This window comes from Salvelinus namaycush, chromosome 42 (assembly GCF_016432855.1).
Source record: "Salvelinus namaycush isolate Seneca chromosome 42, SaNama_1.0, whole genome shotgun sequence".
Classification (NCBI taxonomy): Eukaryota; Metazoa; Chordata; class Actinopteri; order Salmoniformes; family Salmonidae; genus Salvelinus; species Salvelinus namaycush.
Genome location: NC_052348.1, coordinates 9,298,076 through 9,320,910, shown reverse-complemented (window position 1 = coordinate 9,320,910; position 22,835 = coordinate 9,298,076). Strand labels below are relative to the sequence as shown.

Genomic DNA, 22,835 nt, shown 5'->3' with positions numbered 1-22,835 from the left:
GAAGAAACTCAGCTTCCAGATTTTATTTTTCTCCTGCGCCCAGGAAGGAGCTCTGGGGGATCCAATTACCCACAAGCCCCTTGTAGCACAACAGCTACCACTACCGCAGTGAAATGGCAGGCCACTAGCCTTTCTGGAGGCTTTTTATAAAGTCGTTTCTTAACACCTTGTCGTGGCGTACGTGCCCAAGCAGAAGAGGAGAGGCACTGTAGCGTGTCACAGTTCACCACTGCACAACACACTAAAAGCCTTGCTGCCTTGTAAAACGCCACCACTAATAGCGTTCCAGGACACCTTTCTTTCTGAAGACAGACCCACCGTCCTGCACATACACACCCTTAGCCTGTTCACGGGCGCGCACACACACTGAATGAATGCTGCTTGCCACCTGCTTTTAAATCCCAAGGCCAAAGATGTTCTCACTCAATCAAATCAAAATGTTATTTGTCACGTGCCAAATACAACAGGTGTAGACGTGAAATGCATACTTACAAGCCCTTAACTTCTTATGGCTGGGGGCAGTATTGAGTAGCTTGGATGAATAAGGTGCCCAGAGTGAACTGCCTGCTACTCAGGCCCAGAAGTTAAGATATGCATATTATTAGTAGATTTGGATAGAAAACACTCTGAATGATGTCTGAGTATAACAGAACTCATATGGCAGGCAAAAACCTGAGAAAAAATCCAACCAGGAAGTGGGAAATCTGAGGTTTGTAGGTTTGCCTATCCAATATACAGTGTCTATGGGGTCATATACACTTCCTAAGGCTTCCACTAGATGTCAACAGTCTTTAGAACCCTGTTTGATGCTTCGACTGTGAAGGATGAGGGAATGAGAGCTGATTGAGTCAGGGGTCTGAGCTCACTCAGGCGTGCCCCTGTGAGTTAGCTGCGTTCCTTTTCTTTTCTAAAGACAAAAAAATTCTCCGGTTAAAACATTATTGAAGATTTATGTTAACATCCTAAAGATTGATTCTATACATCGTTTGACATGTTTCTACAAACTGTAATGGAATTTTTCGACTTTGTTTGGCCTGCGCGTCATGATTTTGGATTTTTGAACTAAATGCGAACAAAAAGGAGGTATTTGGATATAAATTATGGACTTTATCGAACAAAACAAACATTTATTGTGGAACTGGGATTCCTGGGAGTGCATTCTGATGAAGATCATCAAAGGTAAGTGAATATTTATAATGCTATTTCTGACTTCTGTTGACTCCACAACATGGCAGGGACCTGTATGGCTTGTTTTTGTGTCTGAGCGCCGTACTCAGATTAATGCATGGTGTGCTTTTTCCGTAAAGTTTAAAAAAAATCTGACACAGCGGTTGCATTAAAAAAAATATGCATTTTGTTGGTTAAGTAAGAAAATACTTGCGGGGAAAAAAGTTACAAAATAATGAGGCTATATACAGGGGGTACCGGTACCGTGTCAATGTGTTGGGGTACAGGTAATTAAGGTAATATGTAAAGTACCAGTCAAAAGTTCGGACACACCTACTCATTCAAGGGTTTTTCTTTATTTTTACTGTTTTCTACATTGTAGTGAAGCCATCAAAACTATGAAACACATATGGAATCATATGGCCCGTCAGGAAGTCCAGGATCCAGTTGCAGAGGGAGGTGTTTAGTGATGAGCTTTGAAGGCACTATGGTGTTGAACGCTGAACTGTAGTCAACGAACAGCATTCTCACGTAGGTGTTCCTTTTGTCCAGGTGGGAAAGGGCAGTTTATAGTGCAATGGAGATTGCATCATCTGTGGATCTGTTGGGGCGGTATGCAAATTGTAGTGGGTCTAGGGTTTCTGGGATGATGGTGTTAATGTGAGCAATGACTAGCCTTTCAAAGCACTTCATGGCTACATACGTGAGTGCTACAGGGCGGTAGTCATTTAGGCAGGCTACCTTGGCATTCTTGGGCACAGGGACTATGGTGGTCTGCTTGAAACATGTAGGTATTACAGACTCGGTCAGGGAGAGGTTTGAAATGTCAGTGAAGACACTTGCCAGTTGGTCAGCGCATGCTCTGAGTACGAGTACTGGTAATCTGTCTGGCCCTGCGGCCTTGTGAATGTTGACCTGTTTAAAGGTCTTACATCGGCTACGGAGAGCGTGATCACACAGTCGTCCGGAACAGCTGGTGCAGTGTTGCTTGCCTTGAAGCAAGCATAGAAGGCATTTAGCTCGTCTGGTAGGATTGCGTTACTGGGCAGCTCGCGATTGGGTTTCCCTTTGTAATCCGTAATAGTTTGCAAGCTCCACCACATCTGACGAGCATCAGAGCCGGTGTCGTAGGATTCAATCTTAGTCCTGTAATGATGCTTTGCCTGTTTGATGGTTTGTCGGAGTGCATAGTGGGAAAGTCTTGCAGCTTAGCATCCACATCATCAGACCACTTCCGTAATAAGCGAGTCACTGGTACTTTCCGCTTTAGTTCTTTCTTGTAAGCAAAAACCAGTAGGATAGAATTATGGTCAGACTTTCCAAATGGAGGGAGAGCTTTGTATGCGTCTGTGTTTTTTTTTGCCCTCTGGTTGCACATCCTGGTAGAAATTAGGTCAAACGTATTTAAGATTTCCTGCATTAAAGCTCCTAGAAGCCGGGGACACTGTTTCTGGGTGAGCATTCTCGTTTGCTTATGGCCTTATACATCTCGTTGAGTGCGGTCTTAGTCCCTGCATCAGTTTGTGATAACACTATTTACCAAGAGTTGTCTACAGCTTATCATGAGGTACTCTACCTCAGGCGAACAAAACCTTGAGACTTCTTTAATATTAGAGATTGCGCACCAGCTGTTGACAAATAGACCACCACCCGTCTTACCGGAGGTTGCTGTTCTGTCTTGCCACGGAAAACCCAGCCAACTGTATATTATCCATGTCCTTGTTCAGCCATGACTCAGTGAAACATAAGATATTATATTTAATGTCCCATTGGTAGGATAGTTTCGAACAGAGCTCATCCAGTTTATTTTCCAGAGATTGCGCGTTAGCCAGTAGGAGAGATGGTAAAGGCAGATTATCCACTCGCCGCTGAATTTTCAAAGCCTCCATTTCAGTCCACATAACATTTGACAAACTACAGTAAATTTTACAAAACACAAATTGTATTTTTCTGTAATTCCTATTTTTGGAAAGGGGAGGATGCTCAACCAACGTGAGTCGAGGTTCTACCAAAGAAAAAAAAAAGTACTCATAATTGAAAAGGAGTAACACTTGCTCACCATTAGAATTTTTTTTTAAGCAGGGTTAAAAGATTAACGCTTCAGCCTTCAACGAGGGCAATTCAACTGGTTATACTGCGTCAACACTGATTCATTCATTCGTGTATTTTCCTCAAGGTCAAAAATGTTCCTTGAAACTTCTATTGAGTATGCGATCCAGTTAGTCAAATGTAATACACGCTTTCGGTCCAAAATGCCAACGGATAAAGACGGAAAATAAAGAGAGGGATGGCGGAAAGGAGAGGAATAAAATAGTAATTGCAAACGTGTAGGAGGAAGTACATGATCAGCTAGCTCAGGGATTTGGCCTTGTTTCCCAAACTCGGTCCTGGGGACCCCCTGAGTGCACATTTTGTTTTTTGCCCTAACACTACACAGCTGATTTAAAATAATCAAAGCTTGATGGGGGCACCAGGACCGAGTTTTGGAAACCCTGAGCTAGAGGACAACCTGAATAGGTGTGTGTGCACGCATGTAGAGGACATCCTCAATAAAACCAGCTAGTGGAGGTAACCTCTACCCCATATGAACACATCTTCAAAGATTTCTATATACACTGCTCAAAAAAATAAAGGGAACACTAAAATAACACATCCTAGATCTGAATGAATGAAATTTTCTTATTAAATACTTTTTTCTTTACATAGTTGAATGTGCTGACAACAAAATCACACAAATTATCAATGGAAATCAAATTTATCAACCCATGGAGGTCTGGATTTGGAGTCACACTCAAAATTAAAGTGGAAAACCACACTACAGGCTGATCCAACTTTGATGTAATGTCCTTAGAACAAGTCAAAATTAGGCTCAGTAGTGTGTGTGGCCTCCACGTGCCTCTATGACCTCCCTACAACGCCTGGGCATGCTCCTGATGAGGTGGCGGATGGTCTCCTGAGGGATCTCCTCCCAGACCTGGACTAAAGCATCCGCCAACTCCTGGACAGTCTGTGGTGCAACGTGGCGTTGGTGGATGGAGCGAGACATGATGTCCCAGATGTGCTCAATTGGATTCAGGTCTGGGGAACGGGTGGGCCAGTCCATAGCATCAATGCCTTCCTCTTGCAGGAACTGCTGACACACTCCAGCCACATGAGGTCTAGCATTGTCTTGCATTAGGAGGAATCCAGGGCCAACCGCACCAGCATATGGTCTCACAAGGGGTCTGAGGATCTCATCTTGGTACCTAATGGCAGTCAGGCTACCTCTGGCGAGCACATGGAGGGCTGTGCGGCCCCCCAAAGAAAAGCCACCCCACACCATGACTGACCCACCGCCAAACCGGTCATGCTGGAGGATGTTGCAGGCAGCAGAACGTTCTCCACGGCGTCTCCAGACTCTGTCACGTCTGTCACATGTGCGTGTGAACCTGCTTTCATCTGTGAAGAGCACAGGGCGCCAGTGGCGAATTTGCCAATCTTGGTGTTCTCTGGCAAATGCCAATCGTCCTGCACGGTGTTGGGCTGTAAGCACAACCCCCACCTGTGGACGTCGGGCCCTCATACCACCCTCATGGAGTCTGTTTCTGACCGTTTGAGCAGACACATGCACATTTGTGGCCTGCTGGAGGTCATTTTGCAGGGCTCTGGCAGTGCTCCTCCTTGCACAAAGGCGGAGGTAGCGGTCCTGCTGCTGGGTTGTTGCCCTCCTACGGCCTCCTCCACGTCTCCTGATGTACTGGCCTGTCTCCTGGTAGCGCCTCCATGCTCTGGACACTACGCTGACAGACACAGCAAACCTTCTTGCCACAGCTCGCATTGATGTGCCATCCTGGATGAGCTGCACTATCTGAGCCACTTGTGTGGGTTGTAGACTCCGTCTCATGCAACCACTAGAGTGAAAGCATCGCCAGCATTCAAAAGTGACCAAAACATCAGCCAGGAAGCATAGGAACTGAGAAGTGGTCTGTGGTCACCACCTGCAGAACCACTCCTTTATTGGGGGTGTCTTGCTAATTGCCTATAATTTCCACCTGTTGTCTATTCCATTTGCACAACAGCATGTGAAATGTATTGTCAATCAGTGTTGCTTCCTAAGTGGACAGTTTGATTTCACAGAAGTGTGATTGACTTGGAGTTACATTGTGTTGTTTAAGTGTTCCCTTTATTTTTTTGAGCAGTGTATATATATATATTTTTTTATCATTGGAAGTGTATGGGTACATCCCAAATGGCACCGTATTCCCTGTAGAGTGCACTACGTTTGACCAGAGCCCTATGGGTAGTGCCATAAAGTAGGGCACTATATAAGGAACAGGGTGCCATTTGGAACGCAAACCTATATATTTTGTATTTTCTGGCTTCCTGTCTGCAACAGTAAAAGTCTTATTTGATCTGACGAGGATGAAGTATTAAGAATGTATTTAAATACCTAAGCTGTAACCCTGTGTGTGTAATGTGGCTCAGCGGGAGATTTCCAAGCATGTGTAGTAGCGAAAGACATTTCAATGGGAATCAATTAAAGAACGTTCTGCTTGTTCATGTACCTGCAAATAAGGACATGTTGGTGAAAGATATGCTTTATTTTTCCCAGTGTTTATCTATAGAGTATGAATGTGTTGTTCGGGGTCTATACAGTTTGTTAAAGTCCTGCAACGGGTCGGATACCCACGATTCCCTGCGGTTGAGCCGCAAAAATAAAAATACATCTGCTAGCGGGTGGAATGAAAACATTCAACACACGGATCAGAACAATTATATTGCGGGTCGGAAATGTTTTCAATCAAGATAAAAAAATAAACCCAGGAACTTGTGTTGAACTGTGTTGCAAAATCAATTAGGCTATGTGAGCGGTGAGGCAGACATTGCCTGGGCCTAGGCTACCAGCCACATAGCGAGAGATTAGAGCAGGAAACTGTCCAATAGTAGAATGTGTGGTGCTGAAACATTCCTAAATTTGTCGACGTGCAGAGCTTAAGTTTCCTTCTGCCACGTGACAATATGTTGCAAAGTTTATTTTCCCTGACTACTAGCTCGCGTGAAAATGGGTAACGTAACAGGAGAAATAAAACCAAAAAGGTTACAATGGTGAAATACAAATGTATTTATATAGCCCTTCGTACATCAGCTGATATCTCAAAGTGCTGTACAGAAACCCAGCCTAAAACCCCAAACAGCAAGCAATGCAGGTGTAGAAGCACGTTTGTGGAAACTGGTCCTGCTCGATTGAAATCGCCTGTTTGGAAGGATTTTGGAGTAATTGTGGACAAGGACGACAACAACCCAGTAGATGGAAAAGTGCAAGCAGGTATTTGTTAATGATAATTCAGTAGATTATATTAATTCAGGCTTTCGTTCATTTCGACCATACACAGCCATATCAATTTTAAACCTGTGCAGCTGGTAAAAGTTTGAGTAGCCAATAGCCTACTAAATAAATGAATGCTATTTGATTCTGGGAATTGTTTAAATTTCAATTCAACTATTTAATTATCTAAATAATATTGAATGTAAAGGTATAGGCTTACATTTGGTAGTAAGAAAGCCTATAGAAGGCTCTTTTTCAAATGTGAGTTGTCAATGTGCAATTCTTAAAAGAGGAGCTGAACTTCATAATTTGGTCTAGTTTTTTGGCTTGGTCATTATTAAGAAATGCTGCAGCCATGACTGAAGCCAAACGAGAGTTGTCTTGTGGGGACCGTCAATAAATTAGTTCATTAAGCCCCATCTATGGATTTCACATGACTGGGAATACAGATACCTTAGAAAAAAGGTAGAGGCGTGGATCAGAAAACCAGTCAGTATCTGGTGTAACCCACATTTGCCTCATGCAGCGTGACACATCTCCTTCGTACAGAGTTGATCAGGCTGTTGATTGTGGCCTGTGGAATGTTGTCCCACTCTTCATGGCTGTGCGAAGTTCCTGGATATTGGCGGGAACTGCGACACATCGATCCAGAGCATCTCAAACATGCTCAATGGGTGATGTGTGAGTATGCAGGCCATTGAAGAACTGGGACATTTTCAGCTTCCAGGAATTGTGTACAGATCCTTGCAACATGGGGCATTGTATTATCATGCTGAAACATGAGGTGATGGTGATGGATGAATGGCATGACAACGGGCCTCAGGACCTCGTCACGGTATCTCTGTGCATTCAAATTGGCATTGATAAAATGCAATTGTGTTTGTTTTCTGTAGTTTATGCCTGTCCATACCATAACCCCACCGCCACCATGGGGCACTAGGTTCACAACGTTGACATCAGCAAACTGCTCGCCCCCACACAACGCCATATACACTGTCTGCCATCTGCCTGGTACAGTTGAAACCGGGATTCATCCGTGAAGAGCACACTTCTCCAGTGTCCATTGAAGTTGAGCACTGTGGTCAGGTCAAGACCCTGGTGAGGATGATGAGCACGCAGATTAGCTTCCTGATAAGGGAATTTATATGTTTAAAGTAATGACTAAAGAATTCCACCCTGAAACGTATTAGAATTATAAGACTATATTCCAATAATACATTTGTGGGACAAGTTAAGAGGGCGAAATGTATGGTTGAGAAAACAGAGGCTGGTAGACTACACATGACAACTCTAAAAAGGCTGACAACAGGAGGGCCCTTCCAATCTAGGGAGGAGAGTACGGCGAGAAACTGCCAAGGCTGGTAGAAAAGTGATAAAGCTGTGGGTGTGTGTGCGGGCGCGTGTAGCGGGGGTTATAAAGACTGTTCAAATTTTGGTTGACTTTAGAATGTTCTCGTGAATAAAGAACCAACCTTTTGCAGAAATCTGGGACTTTGCCTAATTCTTATTAACCATAGCTTTACAACCTAGGGGGAATTGGTCAAAGCTGTAGTGATTGTTATCATCATTGGGATTGAAAATTCTCGTGACAGTTTCTGACAGTTTGAGCAGAAATTCTTCAGTTGTTCAAACCCACAGTCTGGGTGGTTGGTCGGATGTGGAGGTCCTGGGCTGGCGTGGTTACAAGTGGTCTGCGGTTGTGAGGCCGGTTGGACTTAATGCCAAATTCTCTAAAAAGACACGGCTTATGGTAGAGATTTTATTCTCTGGCAACAGCTCTGAAGGACTTTCTTGCAGTCAGCACGCCAATTGAACACTCCCTCAAAACTTGAGATATCTGTGGCATTGTGTTCTGTGCCAAAACTGCCCATTTTAGAGTGTCCTTTTATTGTCCCCAGCATAAGGTGCACCTGTGTAATGATCACGCTGGTTAATAAGCGTCTTGATATGCCACACCTGTCAGGTGGATGGATAATCTTGGCAAAAGAGAAATGCTCACTAACAGGGATGTAAACACATCTGTGCATAACATTTGAGAGAAATAAGCTTTTGTGAGTGTGGAACATTTCTGGGATATTTTATTTCAGCTCATGAAACATGAGACCAACACAACATGTTGCGTTTATATTTTTGTTCAGTGTAGATTATGTAGAGACATGACACGACATTATCAAAATATCTATCTGCTCCTTTCATCACACCTCTTTCCACCCACTCACATCTCACCACCCCTCTTCCCCCCCACCTCTATGACCCCCCCACTCAATCCTGTGTTGTTTGTGAGAGCAGATTGGCAGCAGGTAGTTAGTTGTAGGCTGTATGGGGTCTGGTGCAGTCTGGCACTGCTGACCCCCCCAGTAGTCCCAGGACAGGTCGTTAGTGGGTAGGATTTACACCCCTGAAACAACCTCCATACCCCCCCCCCCCCCTGAAACAACCTCCATACACCCCCCCCCCCCCCGAAACAACCTCCATACACCACCCCCCCACCCCCTCTGACACGCATGTATACAGGTTAAAAAAGACACACATGTAACTCCGAGGGGAGCCCCATCTAAGCTCCAACCCTGTTTGTTTGGACCCTCTTCTCACAGAACGGTCAGCCCTCTCTGGCTGGCAGATGTCAATTAAGTCATCCACACTCCTCTTCCCTCCATCCCCTCAATCCAGGAGCAATACACACACACGGCGGCTCAGGAGACTCACTTGTATTGGATCCCTGCCAAGTTAAGCAGCCGTCTGGAGGCAGTCATTTCAGGGATGTCGTGGTACTTGTCTGACAAATAAATCACGTCTTTTATACCTGTAGGTAAGAGACAGCGAGGGGAAAGAGGGAGGGAGAGAGTCAATTATCTATCGGACAGGCTCGGGATGATGGTGAGTGGTGACTAAGGGAGGGAGGGAGGCCTCAGTAAACCCTGCAGAGTAGAGAGGGAGGAGGGGTGCAATTTTGAGTGTGTGTACTGTATGGGGGCGGTCGATAAACCCTCAACAGCAGGCCGAGTCCAATACCGAGAACTAAAGACGACGCAGGAAATCTACCAACCCCAGCTGTCATCTTTAAAAGCACCCCCTTCCCGCTTAATGGAGGTGTGTGTGTGTGTGTGTGTGTGAGAGACTAAGCGGTATACAACAGGGCCTGGCTCGATTTAGTATATCTACCGTACCATCATGCTTGGGAGGTCCTCGGCTCCCTACACAAACACAATATACACACACACAATATCACTCTGGCAAAAAGGTCACATACAGCGGGTGCCCGCCTTATCTGCCATCACCCCACTGAAACCCCCCTAAACTGCAGAGATAGGATTGGTTGTCCCCCATGACTCTGTGTTGGGCCCGCCTGATATCTTCCCCGCATCATCAGAGCTTTCGGAGCCGCTGGCTCAATCCGGCTCAGAGTTACCCAGCATGGCTTCCCAGTCTCACCTACCCTGTATTATCGGACAGTTTCATCTGCGGGAAACTGTGAAAGAACCGGTATTTATCCTGTGATCTGCTGAGGGGAGACCACGCAGAGTGAATTCTATTCACCACAGTAGATAAAGAGCGACTGACTATCGGGCTGGCTGGTGGTGTTACTGTTAGCAGCACTATCTATACAGGGAGTGAAAGACAGGCTAGCCTCTAGCATAGTGGTTTACCCCTTCCAGTAGACAAACAGTGGCGATAATATCCACTCAACTGGTATGGATTGGACTGTTATGCTCATCATATTCTCTTCACTTTGTATCACACCAGTTGTTGTACAGTTACTAGTCCGATCGCTGATGTTAACAGAAGAGAAATGGCAGCATGTGGAGCTACTGAAATCTAACTAATCACAGCAAAGCAGAGGTTCTTAATTCTGGTCCTGGTAATCCAGGGTGCATATGTGTTTGCCCTAACACTACACACCTGATTCCACTCATCGTCAAACCTTTTCCTAGTGGAATCAGGTGTGTCGTGCAGATTTAAGAAACACTGGTCTGAGCAACTACAAGAGCGAAGCTTACTTCACAACAACCACACAGACCACTATTCAAAAGAAACATTAGCAGCGAATAAATATGTACGAAAAACAACAAAGCCTATGTGAATGTGTGCAGCGATGCTGCCTGGCCTAACAATGGATCAGATAAATAGATGAAACGCACAAAGCGTCGCTTCTCCCAAGTGGAAATAACAAAGACCTTTATGGTCGGATTGTTTGCAGCCGTAGAAGGCCGCAGAGACAGTACGTGGGCGAGTTCCTTTATTCATAAATCACCCGCTGAGAATATTATCTCTGATATTTGGATTTGCATATAAGGTTATTATCATTATTCCTATGTGTATTAGCTTTGAAAAGCACAGAGATGCAATGAGTGTGAATATACATCCTAAAAAGAAATTTAAAAACACCTATGACATTCTTGGGAAGAACTTGTACACCGCAAAGAAAACAATGTAAGAAAAAAAAACTTTCCTGCAAAAATAAATAACCGCAACAAATAAATAAAACATTTAATCAAACTTGCTTACTTATTGAAGTAATGTCCGGGTGTGAGTTTGCATATGGTAGTAGTCTGAACGGGGATAATGCCAGTGTTCCAAATGTATAGCCAATAAACAAACTATTAATAAAAATGCACACACAATGGACTGTCAATATTGCCTAGTGAGGGCTCTGCAGGATTTGGCATTCGCGCTTGGCTGACTCCGCTGGGGTGTGATGGAAGGGGAATAATGATTGGTGGTAGAGATGGTGAGGGTGGGGGCCACAGTAGGTGTTGCTCATGCTGTCAAGACCACCATGACTCTTAAGTAGCACAGAGGGGGGGGGGGGGGGGGGGGGAATCAGGGAGATGGCTTGAAATTACACTGGTTTATTTTGGCAGAGAAATGTGTGTGTGATGACCTTACTATGTAATTGGGCAACTGGGAATTTCGTTTTGATGTAAGGAAGGCGCGGGCTGTGTGTGTGTTCTGTGGGCCGAGATATGGTCGTTTGGGGGTGCAGTGGTTATGAAGTGGGGCTTCACTGCCTCACAGCTCTAATAAGAAGGCAAAGCCTCTAGAGGATCCAAGATCAACCCAACCCACAGCCTGGAGTGAACAGGCCGCAGCATGGAAAAGTGGTGTGTGTTTCTGTTTGAAAGCGCTGCTCCCAAGAGAGAGAAGACTCAACATCCGCACTGCTTGAGACAGACACAGTTTCAGATAACCTTCTGCACCAAACGGGGAGCTTTACAAGTCGCCAAGGACAAGAGCTTTAGTCTAGCGTACGGTAGCCGATACACATAATTTAAAAAGAAAATGGTATGAAATTAAACTAGTCCTTCTAAAACACATCCTTCAGAGCCAAGATGGGGGGGATGCAATGGAGGTTTGCTTTACGACCATAGAGATGAGGTTGTGAGTGTTGGAATCTGGTCAAGCAGCAGTGGCCAGCCCAGTCTCAGCCACCTTCTGCCTATGCTTCTACTATCGGTCTCCCTGTCCCCGTGTACTGTCCAAATACGGACAAAAAGAAATACAACAGGGATTAGATGTTCCTAGATGGGGTTCTGAGTCTGATAGCTTGAGACGCCAGGCGTAGTCATGTTAGAAAAGGGAGGTGCAGAATTGAACAAATGTACTATTGAAAATCATCTCTTTCCACTGATCTATAGTGAAGCAACAGAGGAAAACAGAGCCATATTTTAAATATAAAACGTAAAGGAAAATATCTTTAAATAAAGCACATTTGTTTTCTCTGTCTGGTAGATATATTTTTGTGAAGTATACTGAAGGTGAAATGCACATCCCAACCTTTAGAAAACCAATGTTACTGTAGAAGGCCTGCACGGCACAATGTATAATTTATCATGTCTGTAAAAACATAAATAGCCTTTCATCCATCTCTACCCGTTGCCAAGACAACAGACTAGCAATAAAGAAAATACATTTTATAGATTGAAGACTGAGAAACAATACATTTTGAACTGATAACAGACCGCAAAGCGCTACAGAGGGTTGTGCGGACTGCCCAGTACATCACTGAGGCCGAGCTCCCTGCCATCCATGATCTCTAGATCAGGCGGTGTCAAAGGAAGGCCAAAAATTGCCAAAGACTAAAGCCATAAACTGTTCACTCTGATACCATCCGGCAAATGTCACCGGATCATCGAATCTCGGACCAACAGGCTCCAAGACAGCTTCTACCCCCAAGCCATAAGAATGCTAAAGAGTTAATTGAATGGTTACTCTGAGTATCTGCATCGACCCCATCTTGCACTGACTCTATGCAGACTCACAAAGACGAATATATTGCAGCTCAAAAATGTATGTATGTAAACTCAGCCAAAAAATAAACGTCCATTTCAGGACTCTGTCGTTCAAAGATAATTCGTAAAAATCTAAATAACTTCACAGATCTTCATTGTAAAGGGTTTAAAAACTGTTTCCCATGCTTGTTCAATGAACCATAAACATTTAATGAACATGCACCTGTGGAACGGTCGTTAAGACACTAACAGCTTACAGACGGTAGGCAATTAAGGTCACAGTTATGAAAACTTTCTACTGACTCTGAAAAACACCAAAAGAAAGATGCCCAGGGTCCCTGCTCATCTGCGTGAACGTGCCTTAGGCATGCTGCAAAGAGGCATGAGGACTGCCTCATTGCAATAAATTGCAATGTCCGTACTGTGAGACGCCTAAGACAGAGCTACAGGGAGACAGGACGGACAACTGATCTTCCTTGCAGTGGCAGACCACATGTAACAACACCTGCACAGGATCGGTACATCCGAACATCACACATGCTGGACAGGTACAGGATGGCAACAACAACTGCCCGAGTTACACCAGGAACGCACAATCCCTCCAGCAGTGCTCAGACTGTGCGCTATAGGCTGAGAGGATGGACTGAGGGCTTGTAGGCCTGTTGTAAGGCAAGTCATCACCAGACATCACCGGCAACAACGTCGCCTGGACCCACCATCGCTGGACCAGACAGGACTGGCAAAAAGTGCTCTTCACTGATGAGTCGCGGTTTTGTCTCACCTGGGGTGATGGTCGAATATGCATTTATCGTCGAAGGAATGAGCATTACACCGAGGCCTGTACTCTGGAGCGGGATCGATTTGGAGGTGGAGCGTCCTTCATGGTCTGGGGCAGTGTGTCACAGCATCATTGGACTGAGCTTGTTGTCATTGCAGGCAATCTCAACACTGTGCATTACAGGGAAGACATCCTCCTCCCTCATGTGAAACCCTTCCTGCAGGCTCATCCTGACATGACCCTCCAGCATGACAATGCCACCAGCCATACTGCTCGTTCTGTGCGTGATTTCCTGCAAGACAGGAATGTCAGTGTTCTGCCACGGCCAGCGAAGAGCCCGGATCTCAATCCCATTAAACACGTCTGGGATCTGTTGTATCGGAGGGTGAGGGCTAGGGCCATTCCCCCCCCCCAGAAATGTCCAGGAACTTGCAGGTGCCTTGGTGGAAGAGTGGGGTAACATCTCACAGCAAGAACTGGCAAATCTGGTGCAGTCCATGAGGAGATGATGCACTGCAGTACTTAATGCAGCTGGTGGCCACACCAGACACTGACTGTTACTTTTTACCCCCCCCCCCCCCCTGCTGCTCAGACACATTATTACATTTCTGTTAACCAGATTCAACAACAGACATGTGACTATGTTCATACAAATATTTACACATGTTAAGTTTGCTGAAAATAAACGCAGTTGACGTTTCTTTTTTTGCTGAGTTTATCTATGTATGTGTGTATATATGTGTGTGTGTGTGTATATCACACACACACTACAGTTCAAATGTTTGGGGTCACTTAGAAATGTCCTTGTTTTTGAAAGAAAAGCACATTTTTTGTCCATTAAAATAACATCAAATTGATCAGAAATACAGTGCAGACATTGTTAATGACTATTGTAGCTGGAAACGGCAGATTTTTAATGATATATCTACATAGGCGTAGAAAGGCCCATTTATCAGCAACCATCACTCCTGTGTTCCAATGGCACACTGTGTTAGCTAATCCAAGTGTATCATTTTAAAAGGCTAATTAATCATTAGAAAACCCTTTTGCAATCATGTTAGCACAGCTGAAAGCTGTTGTCCTGATTAAAGAAGCAATAAAACTGGCCTTCTTTAGACTAGTTGAGTATCTGGAGCATCAGCATTTTTGGGTTCGATTACAGGCTCAAAATGGCCAGAAACAAAGAACTTTCTTCTGAAACTCGTCAGTCTATTCTTGTTCTGAGAAATAAAGGCTATTCCATGCGAGAAATTGCCAATAAACTGAAGATCTCGTACAACGCTGTGTACTACTCCCTTCACAGAACAGCGCAAACTGGCTCTAACCAGACTAGAAAGAGGAGTGGGAGGCCCCGGTGCACAACTGAGCAAGAGGGCATTAGAGTGTCTAGTTTGAGAAACAGATGCCTCGCAAGTCCTCAACTGGCAGCTTCATTAAATAGTACCTGCAAAACACCAGTCTAAACGTCAGCAGTGAAGAGGCGACTTCGGGATGCTGGCCTTCTAGGCAGAGTTGCAAAGAAAAAGCCATCTCTCAGACTTGCCAATAAAAAGAAAACAGTCACTGGACTGTAGTTGGCCTAGTAGGCCAGCAACATTAACAATGTCTACACTGTATTCCTGATTAATTTTATGTTATTTTAATGGACAAGGACCTTTATAAAAGTTACCCCATACATGCATACACACACAGTACCAGTCAAAAGTTTGGACACCTATTCATTCTAGGGTTTTTCTTTATTGTTACTATTTCCTACAATGTAGAATAGTGAAGACATCAAAACTATGAAATAACACATATGGAATCATGTAGTAACCAAAAAAAGTGTTAAACAAATCTAAATATATTTTATAATAGAGATTCTTCAAAGTAGCCACCCTTTGCCTTGATGACAGCTTTAAACACTCTTATTTTACCTCTGCATTGTTGGGAAGGGCTCGTAAACAAGCATTTCATTGTAAAGTCTAGACCTGTCATATTCGGCACGTGTGACAAATCAAATGTTATTTGATATTGTTGTTATGTAACTAACCAGTCACTCCGGAATACTAGTGACCAGTCATGAATGGGATGGAAAACTCTAGTTGGAACCAGAGAGACAGGTTGAGTTGTAAAAAACGCAACATTCTGGAACGTTCCACAACAGTGACTTAAGTGGATGGGAGAGCAGCTTAAGTAATTCAGAAAAGAGGGAGGAGGGTAGGGTAGCTAGCCATTTGGGACCAGACTAAAACTTTGGAACATTTCAAAATTAGCCCACTCTCTACGAGAGTGGAAGTTGGTAGACGTGGTAGACGTGGGAGACGGGGTGGAGTCCTGGTGAAATTGAGGCGAAGTGAACACCGAACGGCGCTCCCTTCCGTTCGATTGGCAAATCACGTGAGAATAACATGAGCTTCGTTCGAGAGTCTCCTATCAGAGAGACTTGAAAAGCTGCAACATTATATGTCTTACTGAAACGTGGCTGGATGATGACGCTATGCACGTAATACACTGTGGATTCTCCATGCAGCGGCAGGATCGGACGGCAGTGGCGGCAAGTCGAAAGGAGGTGGAGTGTTTTTTCAAAAGTAACTGGTTCTGCTGCTTCAAGTGTGAAGGAAATCGCTTTTGATCACCTGATATATAATAGGTCATGGTAAGCTGCAGGCCCTTTTACCTACCAAGAGAGTTCTAATTTGTAATTATCACAGCTGTCTACATCCCTTCACAAGCCAACACCACTCTGGCTCTCAAACTGTATGGGGCCATAAACGAACAAGAAACTGCTCACCCAGAGGAAGCATTTCTGGTGGGCAGAGACTTTAACGTTGGGAGACTTGAAACTGTTCTACCAACACGTCTCCTGCGCCACTAGGGGCGCTAAAACTACCCACAGAAACGTACACAAGGACCTCCCTCGTCCACCTTTCGGAAAACCTGACCATGACTCCGTTCTCCTGGTTCCCGTTTACAAAGAGGAAGTACAGTGACGCACTCAATACGGAAGTGGTTGGATAAAGCAGACGCGAGGCTACAAGACTGTTTGCTAGTACAGACTAGGATATGTTCTGGGATTGATCTGATAGTATTGAGGAGTTTACCACAAGTCACAGGGTTCATCAATAAGTGCATAGACAATGTAATCCCCAAGGTGACTATAAGAACGTATACAAACCAAAAACCATGTATTACAGAAAATAGAGTTGGGCTAAAGGTTAGAGCTACCGCTTACAAGGAACAGGACATGGAAAGAAAGCCAGCTATTACCTCCGACAAGACATTAAACATGCAAAAGCTCAATATAGGACGGTGGAATCCTATTACACCGTCTCCGATGCTCGTCGTTTGTGGCAGGGTTTACAGATGATAACGGATTACAAATGGAAACCCAGCCATGAGTTCCCCAGCAATGTAGAACTCCCAAATGAGCTACATGCCTTTCATGCTCCCGTCGAGGAATATAACACTGTGCCTTGCGTGAAAGCCCATGTTTTTCCGGATTACTGTGCGAGCTCGCTCTTTGTGGACGATGTGAGCAAAACGTTCACAAGGTCGCCAGGTCAGACGGAATAACAGGCCGTGGTCACAAAGCATGCGCAGAGCAGCTGGAAAGTGTCTTCACACATTTTTTTTATTTATTTATTTTTATTTAACCTTTATTTAACCAGGTAGGCAAATTGAGAACACGTTCTCATTTACAATTGCGACCTGGCCAAGATAAAGCAAAGCAGTTCGACACATACAACAACACATAGTTACACATGGAGTAAAAACAAACATATAGTCAATAATACAGTGAAAAAAAATAAGTCTATATACAATGTGAGCAAGTGAGGTGAGATAAGGGAGGTGAAGGCAAACAGATATATGTATAAATAAATAAAAATATAAAAAGGCCATGGAGGCGAAGTGAGTACAACACAGCAAGTAAAATAAAAACTAAAAAAAACACTGGAATGGTTGGTTTGCATTGGAAGAAAGTGCAAAGTAGAGACAGAAATAATGGGGTGCAAAGGAGCAAAATAAATTAATAAATAAATACAGTAGGTAAAGAGGTAGTTGTTTGGGCTAAATTGTAGATGGGTTATGTACAGGTGCAGTAATCTATGAGCTGCTCTGACAGCTGGTGCTTAAAGCTAGTGAGGGAGATAGGTGTTTCCAGTTTCAGAGATTTTTGTAGTTCGTTCCAGTCATTGGCAGCAGAGAACTGGAAGGAGAGGCGTCCAAAGGAAGAATTGGTTTTGGGGGTGACTAGAGAGATATACCTGCTGGAGCGCGTGCTACAGGTAGGTGCTGCTATGGTGACCAGCGAGCTGAGATAAGGGGGGACTTTACCTAGCAGGGTCTTGTAGATGACCTGGAACCAGTGGGTTTGGCGACGAGTATGAAGCGAGGGCCAGCCAACGAGAGTGTACAGGTCGCAGTGGTGGGTAGTATATGGGGCTTTGGTGACAAAACGGATGGCACTGTGATAGACTGCATCCAATTTATTGAGTAGGGTTTTGGAGGCTATTTTGTAAATGACATCACCGAAGTCGAGGATTGGTAGGATGGTCAGTTTTACAAGGGTATGTTTGGCAGCATGAGTAAAGGATGCTTTGTTGCGGAATAGGAAGCCAATTCTAGATTTGACTTTGGATTGGAGATGTTTGATGTGGGTCTGGAAGGAGAGTTTACAGTCTAACCAGACACCTAGGTATTTGTAGTTGTCCACATATTCTAAGTCAGAGCCGTCCAAAGTAGTGATGTTGGACAGGCGGGCAGGAGCAGGCAGCGATCGGTTGAAGAGCATGCATTTGGTTTTACTTGTATTTAAGAGCAGTTGGAGGCCACGGAAGGAGAGTTGTATGGCATTGAAGCTCGCCTGGAGGGTTGTTAACACAGTGTCAAAAGAAGGGCCAGAAGTATACAGAATAGTGTCGTCTGCGTAGAGGTGGATCAGAGAATCACCAGCAGCAAGAGCGACATCATTGATGTAAACAGAGAACAGAGTCGGTCCAAGAATTGAACCCTGTGGCACCCCCATAGAGACTGCCAGAGGCCCGGACAACAGACCCTCCGATTTGACACACTGAACTCTATCAGAGAAGTAGTTGGTGAACCAGGCGAGGCAATCATTAGAGAAACCAAGGCTGTCGAGTCTGCCAATGAGGATGTGGTGATTGACAGAGTCAAAAGCCTTGGCCAGGTCAATGAATACGGCTGCACAGTATTGTTTCCTATCGATGGCGGTTACGATATCGTTTATGACCTTGAGCGTGGCTGAGGTGCACCCATGACCAGCTCTGAAACCAGATTGCATAGCGGAGAAGGTGTGGTGTGATTCGAAATGGTCGGTAATCTGTTTGTTGACTTGGCTTTCGAAGACCTTAGAAAGGCAGGGTAGGATAGATATAGGTCTGTAGCAGTTAGGGTCAAGGGTGTCCCCCCCTTTGAAGAGGGGGATAACCGCAGCTGCTTTCCAATCTTTGGGGATCTCAGACGACACGAAAGAGAGGTTGAAGAGGCTAGTAATAGGGGTGGCAACAATTTCAGCAGATAGTTTTAGAAAGAAAGGGTCCAGATTATCTAGCCCGGCTGATTTGTAAGGGTCCAGATTTTGCAGCTCATTGAGAACATCAGCTGACTGTATTTGGGAGAAAGAGAAATGGGGAAGGCTTGGGCGAGTAGCAGAGGGGAGGGCAGTGCTGTTGTCCGGGGTAGGGGTAGCCAGGTGGAAAGCATGGCCAGCCGTAGAAAAATGCTTATTGAAATTCTCAATTATAGTGGATTTGTCGGTGGTGACAGTGTTTCCTATCTTCAGAGCGGTTGGAAGCTGGGAGGAGGTGTTCTTATTCTCCATGGACTTTACGGTGTCCCAGAACTTTTTTGAATTTGTGTTGCAGGAAGCAAATTTCTGCTTGAAAAAGCTAGCCTTGGCTGTTCTAACTGCCTGTGTATATTGGTTTCTGGCTTCCCTGAAAAGTTGCATATCACGGGGGCTGTTCGATGCTAATGCAGAACGCCATAGGATGTTTTTCTGTTGGTTAAGGGCAGTCAGGTCAGGAGAGAACCAAGGGCTATATCTGTTCCTGGTTCTAAATTTCTTGAATGGGGCATGCTTATTCAAGATGGTGAGGAAGGCATTTTTAAAAAATGACCAGGCATCCTCTACTGACGGGATGAGATCAATATCCTTCCAGGATACCCCGGCCAGGTCGATTAGGAAGGCCTGCTCGCTGAAGTGTTTCAGGGAGCGTTTGACAGTGATGAGTGGAGGTCGTTTGACCGCTGACCCATTACGGATGCAGGCAATGAGGCAGTGATCGCTGAGATCTTGGTTGAAAACAGCAGAGGTGTATTTGGAGGGCAAGTTTGTTAGGATGATATCTATGAGGGTACCCGTGTTTACGGAATTGGGGTGGTACCTGGTAGGTTCATTGATAATTTGTGTGAGATTGAGGGCATCAAGCTTAGATTGTAGGGTGGCTGGGGTGTTGAGCATGTTCAAATTTAGGTCGCCTAGCAGCACGAGCTCTGAAGATAGATGGGGGGCAATCAGTTCACATATAGTGTCCAGAGCACAGCTGGGGGCAGAGGGTGGTCTATAGCAGGCGGCAACGGTGAGAGACTTGTTTTTAGAGAGGTGGATTTTTAAAAGTAGAAGTTCAAATTGTTTGGGAACAGACCTGGATAGTATAACAGAACTCTGCAGGCAGTCTTTGCAGTAGATTGCAACACCGCCCCCTTTGGCCGTTCTATCTTGTCTGAAAATATTGTAATTGGGGATAAAAATTTCTGAATTTTTGGTGGTCTTTCTAAGCCAGGATTCAGACACGGCTAAAACATCCGGGTTGGTAGAGTGTGCTAAAGCAGTGAACAAAACAAACTTAGGGAGGAGGCTTCTAATGTTAACATGCATGAAGCCAAGGCTATTACGGTTACAGAAGTCATCAAAAGAGAGCGCCTGGGGAATAGGAGTGGAGCCAGGTACTGCAGGGCCTGGATTCACCTCTACATCACCAGAGGAACAGAGGAGAAGTAGGATAAGGGTACGGCTAAAAGCTATGAGAATTGGTCGCCTAGAGCTACTAGAGCAGAGAGTAAAAGGAAGTTTCTGGGGGCGATAAAATAGTTTAAAGGAATAATGTACAGACAAAGGTATGGTAGGATGTGAATACAGTGGAGGTAAACCTAGGTATTGAGTGATGATGAGAGAGATCTTGTCTCTAGAAACATCATTGAAACCAGGTGATGTCATCGCATATGTGGGTGGTGGAACTGAGAGGTTGGATATGGTATAGAGAGCAGGGCTAGAATCTCTACAGTGAAATAAGCCAATAAACACTAACCAGAACAGCAATGGACAAGGCATATTTACATTAAGGAGAGGCATGCTTAATCGAGTGATCAATAAGGGTCCAGTGAGTAGAGGTTGGTTGGGGTCGTGGCGATCCAGACAGCTGGCCGGGTATATGGCTATCGGTAGCAGCATAGGATGGAGGTCTGTTTGTAGATACCTCGTGCGTTTCCGTCGGTAGGTTCCGTGTAGTGGGGTTTTGTTCAGATAGCAGCCGATAAGACAGCTAACGATTAGCGGGCCTCAGATGAGCGTTCAGGTAACGTCGGGACGGAGGTGCCGGTTGGATAAATCCCTCGGGCAGAATAACGTCGGCAGTCAGTCGTGAAGGCCCGGTGGGGTTCCGTATCTGCAGCAGCAACAAAAGAAACGGGTCCGGATGGTGATGGAACTCCTCAGCTGGCTAGCTCCAGCATGATTTGAGTTTGCTCCGGGGTCGACGTAAGCCAATAGTCACACGGTATGCAGCTAGCTAGCTGCGAAATCAAGGTGCAAGTGTCCAGAGCCTGCGGTTGGAATCCGGGGAAACTGAGAGAAAAAAAAAAAAAAGTCCCGGAATGCTCCGGTCCGAGTCGCGTTGCACAAAAGTGCCGGTAGATTATCGAGCTAAAGGAATAGCTGATGACCGCAAAACGTGGGCAGCTGAAACACCAACGCTAGCCAGCAAACCGGCTAATTTCGGGGCAGCTACAGATTAGCTTCTGGCTAGCTATCGGAGTAGCTTCTGGTTAGCTTTCAGGCTAGCTTCTGAATTAGCCCCTGGCTGTCTTCCACGATGGATTTTCAGATTGAGGTAAATAATACTTATTGTAATTGGTGAAGCGGGTTGCAGGAAAGCTTTTGCAGGAAAGCTTTTGTAGTTGAGTTCTTGGATAATAAAATAAATTAAAGATATGTGAAGAAAAGGTGTAAATATATATATATACAGGACACGACACGACAATACGGAAAAAGACGTCTGAACTGCTCAGCCACCTTGGAATGTAACATTGGAACATTGGCACATTTTCTCTCCTTGTCGCAGTCTGTAATCCCAACATGTTTCAAGATGACCACCATTATCCCTGTTCCCAAGAGCTCCAAGGTAGCCTGCCTAAATCGCCCTGTAGTCATGACCCACATCAACACCATCATCCCAGACACCCTAAACCCACTAAAATTAGCATACTGCCCCAACAGTTGATGCAATTTCTGGACAAGAGAAATAACTTTGAGAATTATGTTTATTCAACACCATAGTCCCCTCCAAGCTAAGGACCCTGGGACTGAACCCCTCCCTCTGCAACTGGATCCTGGACTTCCTGACGGGCCCTGTGGTGAGGGATGGCAACAACACCTCCGCCCCGTTGACCCTCAACACAGGGGCCCCTCAGGGGTGTTTGCTTAGTACTCCCTGTTCACCCACGACTGCGTGGCAGTGCACGACTCCGATACCATTGAGTTTGCGGACGACACAACAGTGGTAGGCCTGATCACGGACGGAAATGAGTCAGCCTACAAGGAGGAGGTCAGAGACTTAGCAGTGTGGTGCCAAGACAACAACAACCTCTCCATCAACGTCAGTAAGACCAAGGAGCTGATTGAGACAATAGGAGAGACAAGGGAGTGCACGCCCCAATCCACATCGTCAGGGCTTTTGTGGAGTGGGTCAAAAGCTTCAAGTTCCTTGGCGTCCACATCACTATGGACTTAACATGGTCCACACATACCCGTGAAGAGGGCACGGCAGCGCCTCTTCCACCTCAGGAGGCTGGAAAGATTTTTCATGGGCCCTCGGCTCCTCAAAGTTCTACAGCTGCACCATCGAGAAAATCTTGATGAGCAGCATCACCGCTTGGTATGGCAAATGCACCGCCCTTGACAGCAAAGTGCTACAGAGGGTGGTGCGGACAGCCCAGTACATTCAGGACTTCTATATCAGGCGGTGTCAGAGGAAGGCCCTAAAAATTGCCAAGACTCCAGCCACCCAAGCCATAGACTGTTCACTCTGCTACCGTCCGGCAAACAGTACAGGCTCCAACAAATCTTCTACCC

General features: G+C 45.2%; 1 protein-coding gene across 2 annotated transcripts in view; it reads right to left on the bottom strand.

The window, feature by feature from the left end:
- LOC120034978 (deoxycytidylate deaminase-like) overlaps positions 1-22,835 on the bottom strand; it is a 56,390-nt gene that overhangs the window by 754 nt on the left and 32,801 nt on the right. Inside the window, exon 5 of one of the 2 annotated variants that reach the window (XM_038981703.1) lies at positions 9,179-9,275. The exons of the other annotated variant lie outside the window; for it this stretch is intronic. Coding sequence (XP_038837631.1) covers positions 9,179-9,275 — 97 coding nt within the window. The remainder of the gene's footprint in view (positions 1-9,178; positions 9,276-22,835) is intronic. 2 annotated transcript variants of the gene reach the window in all.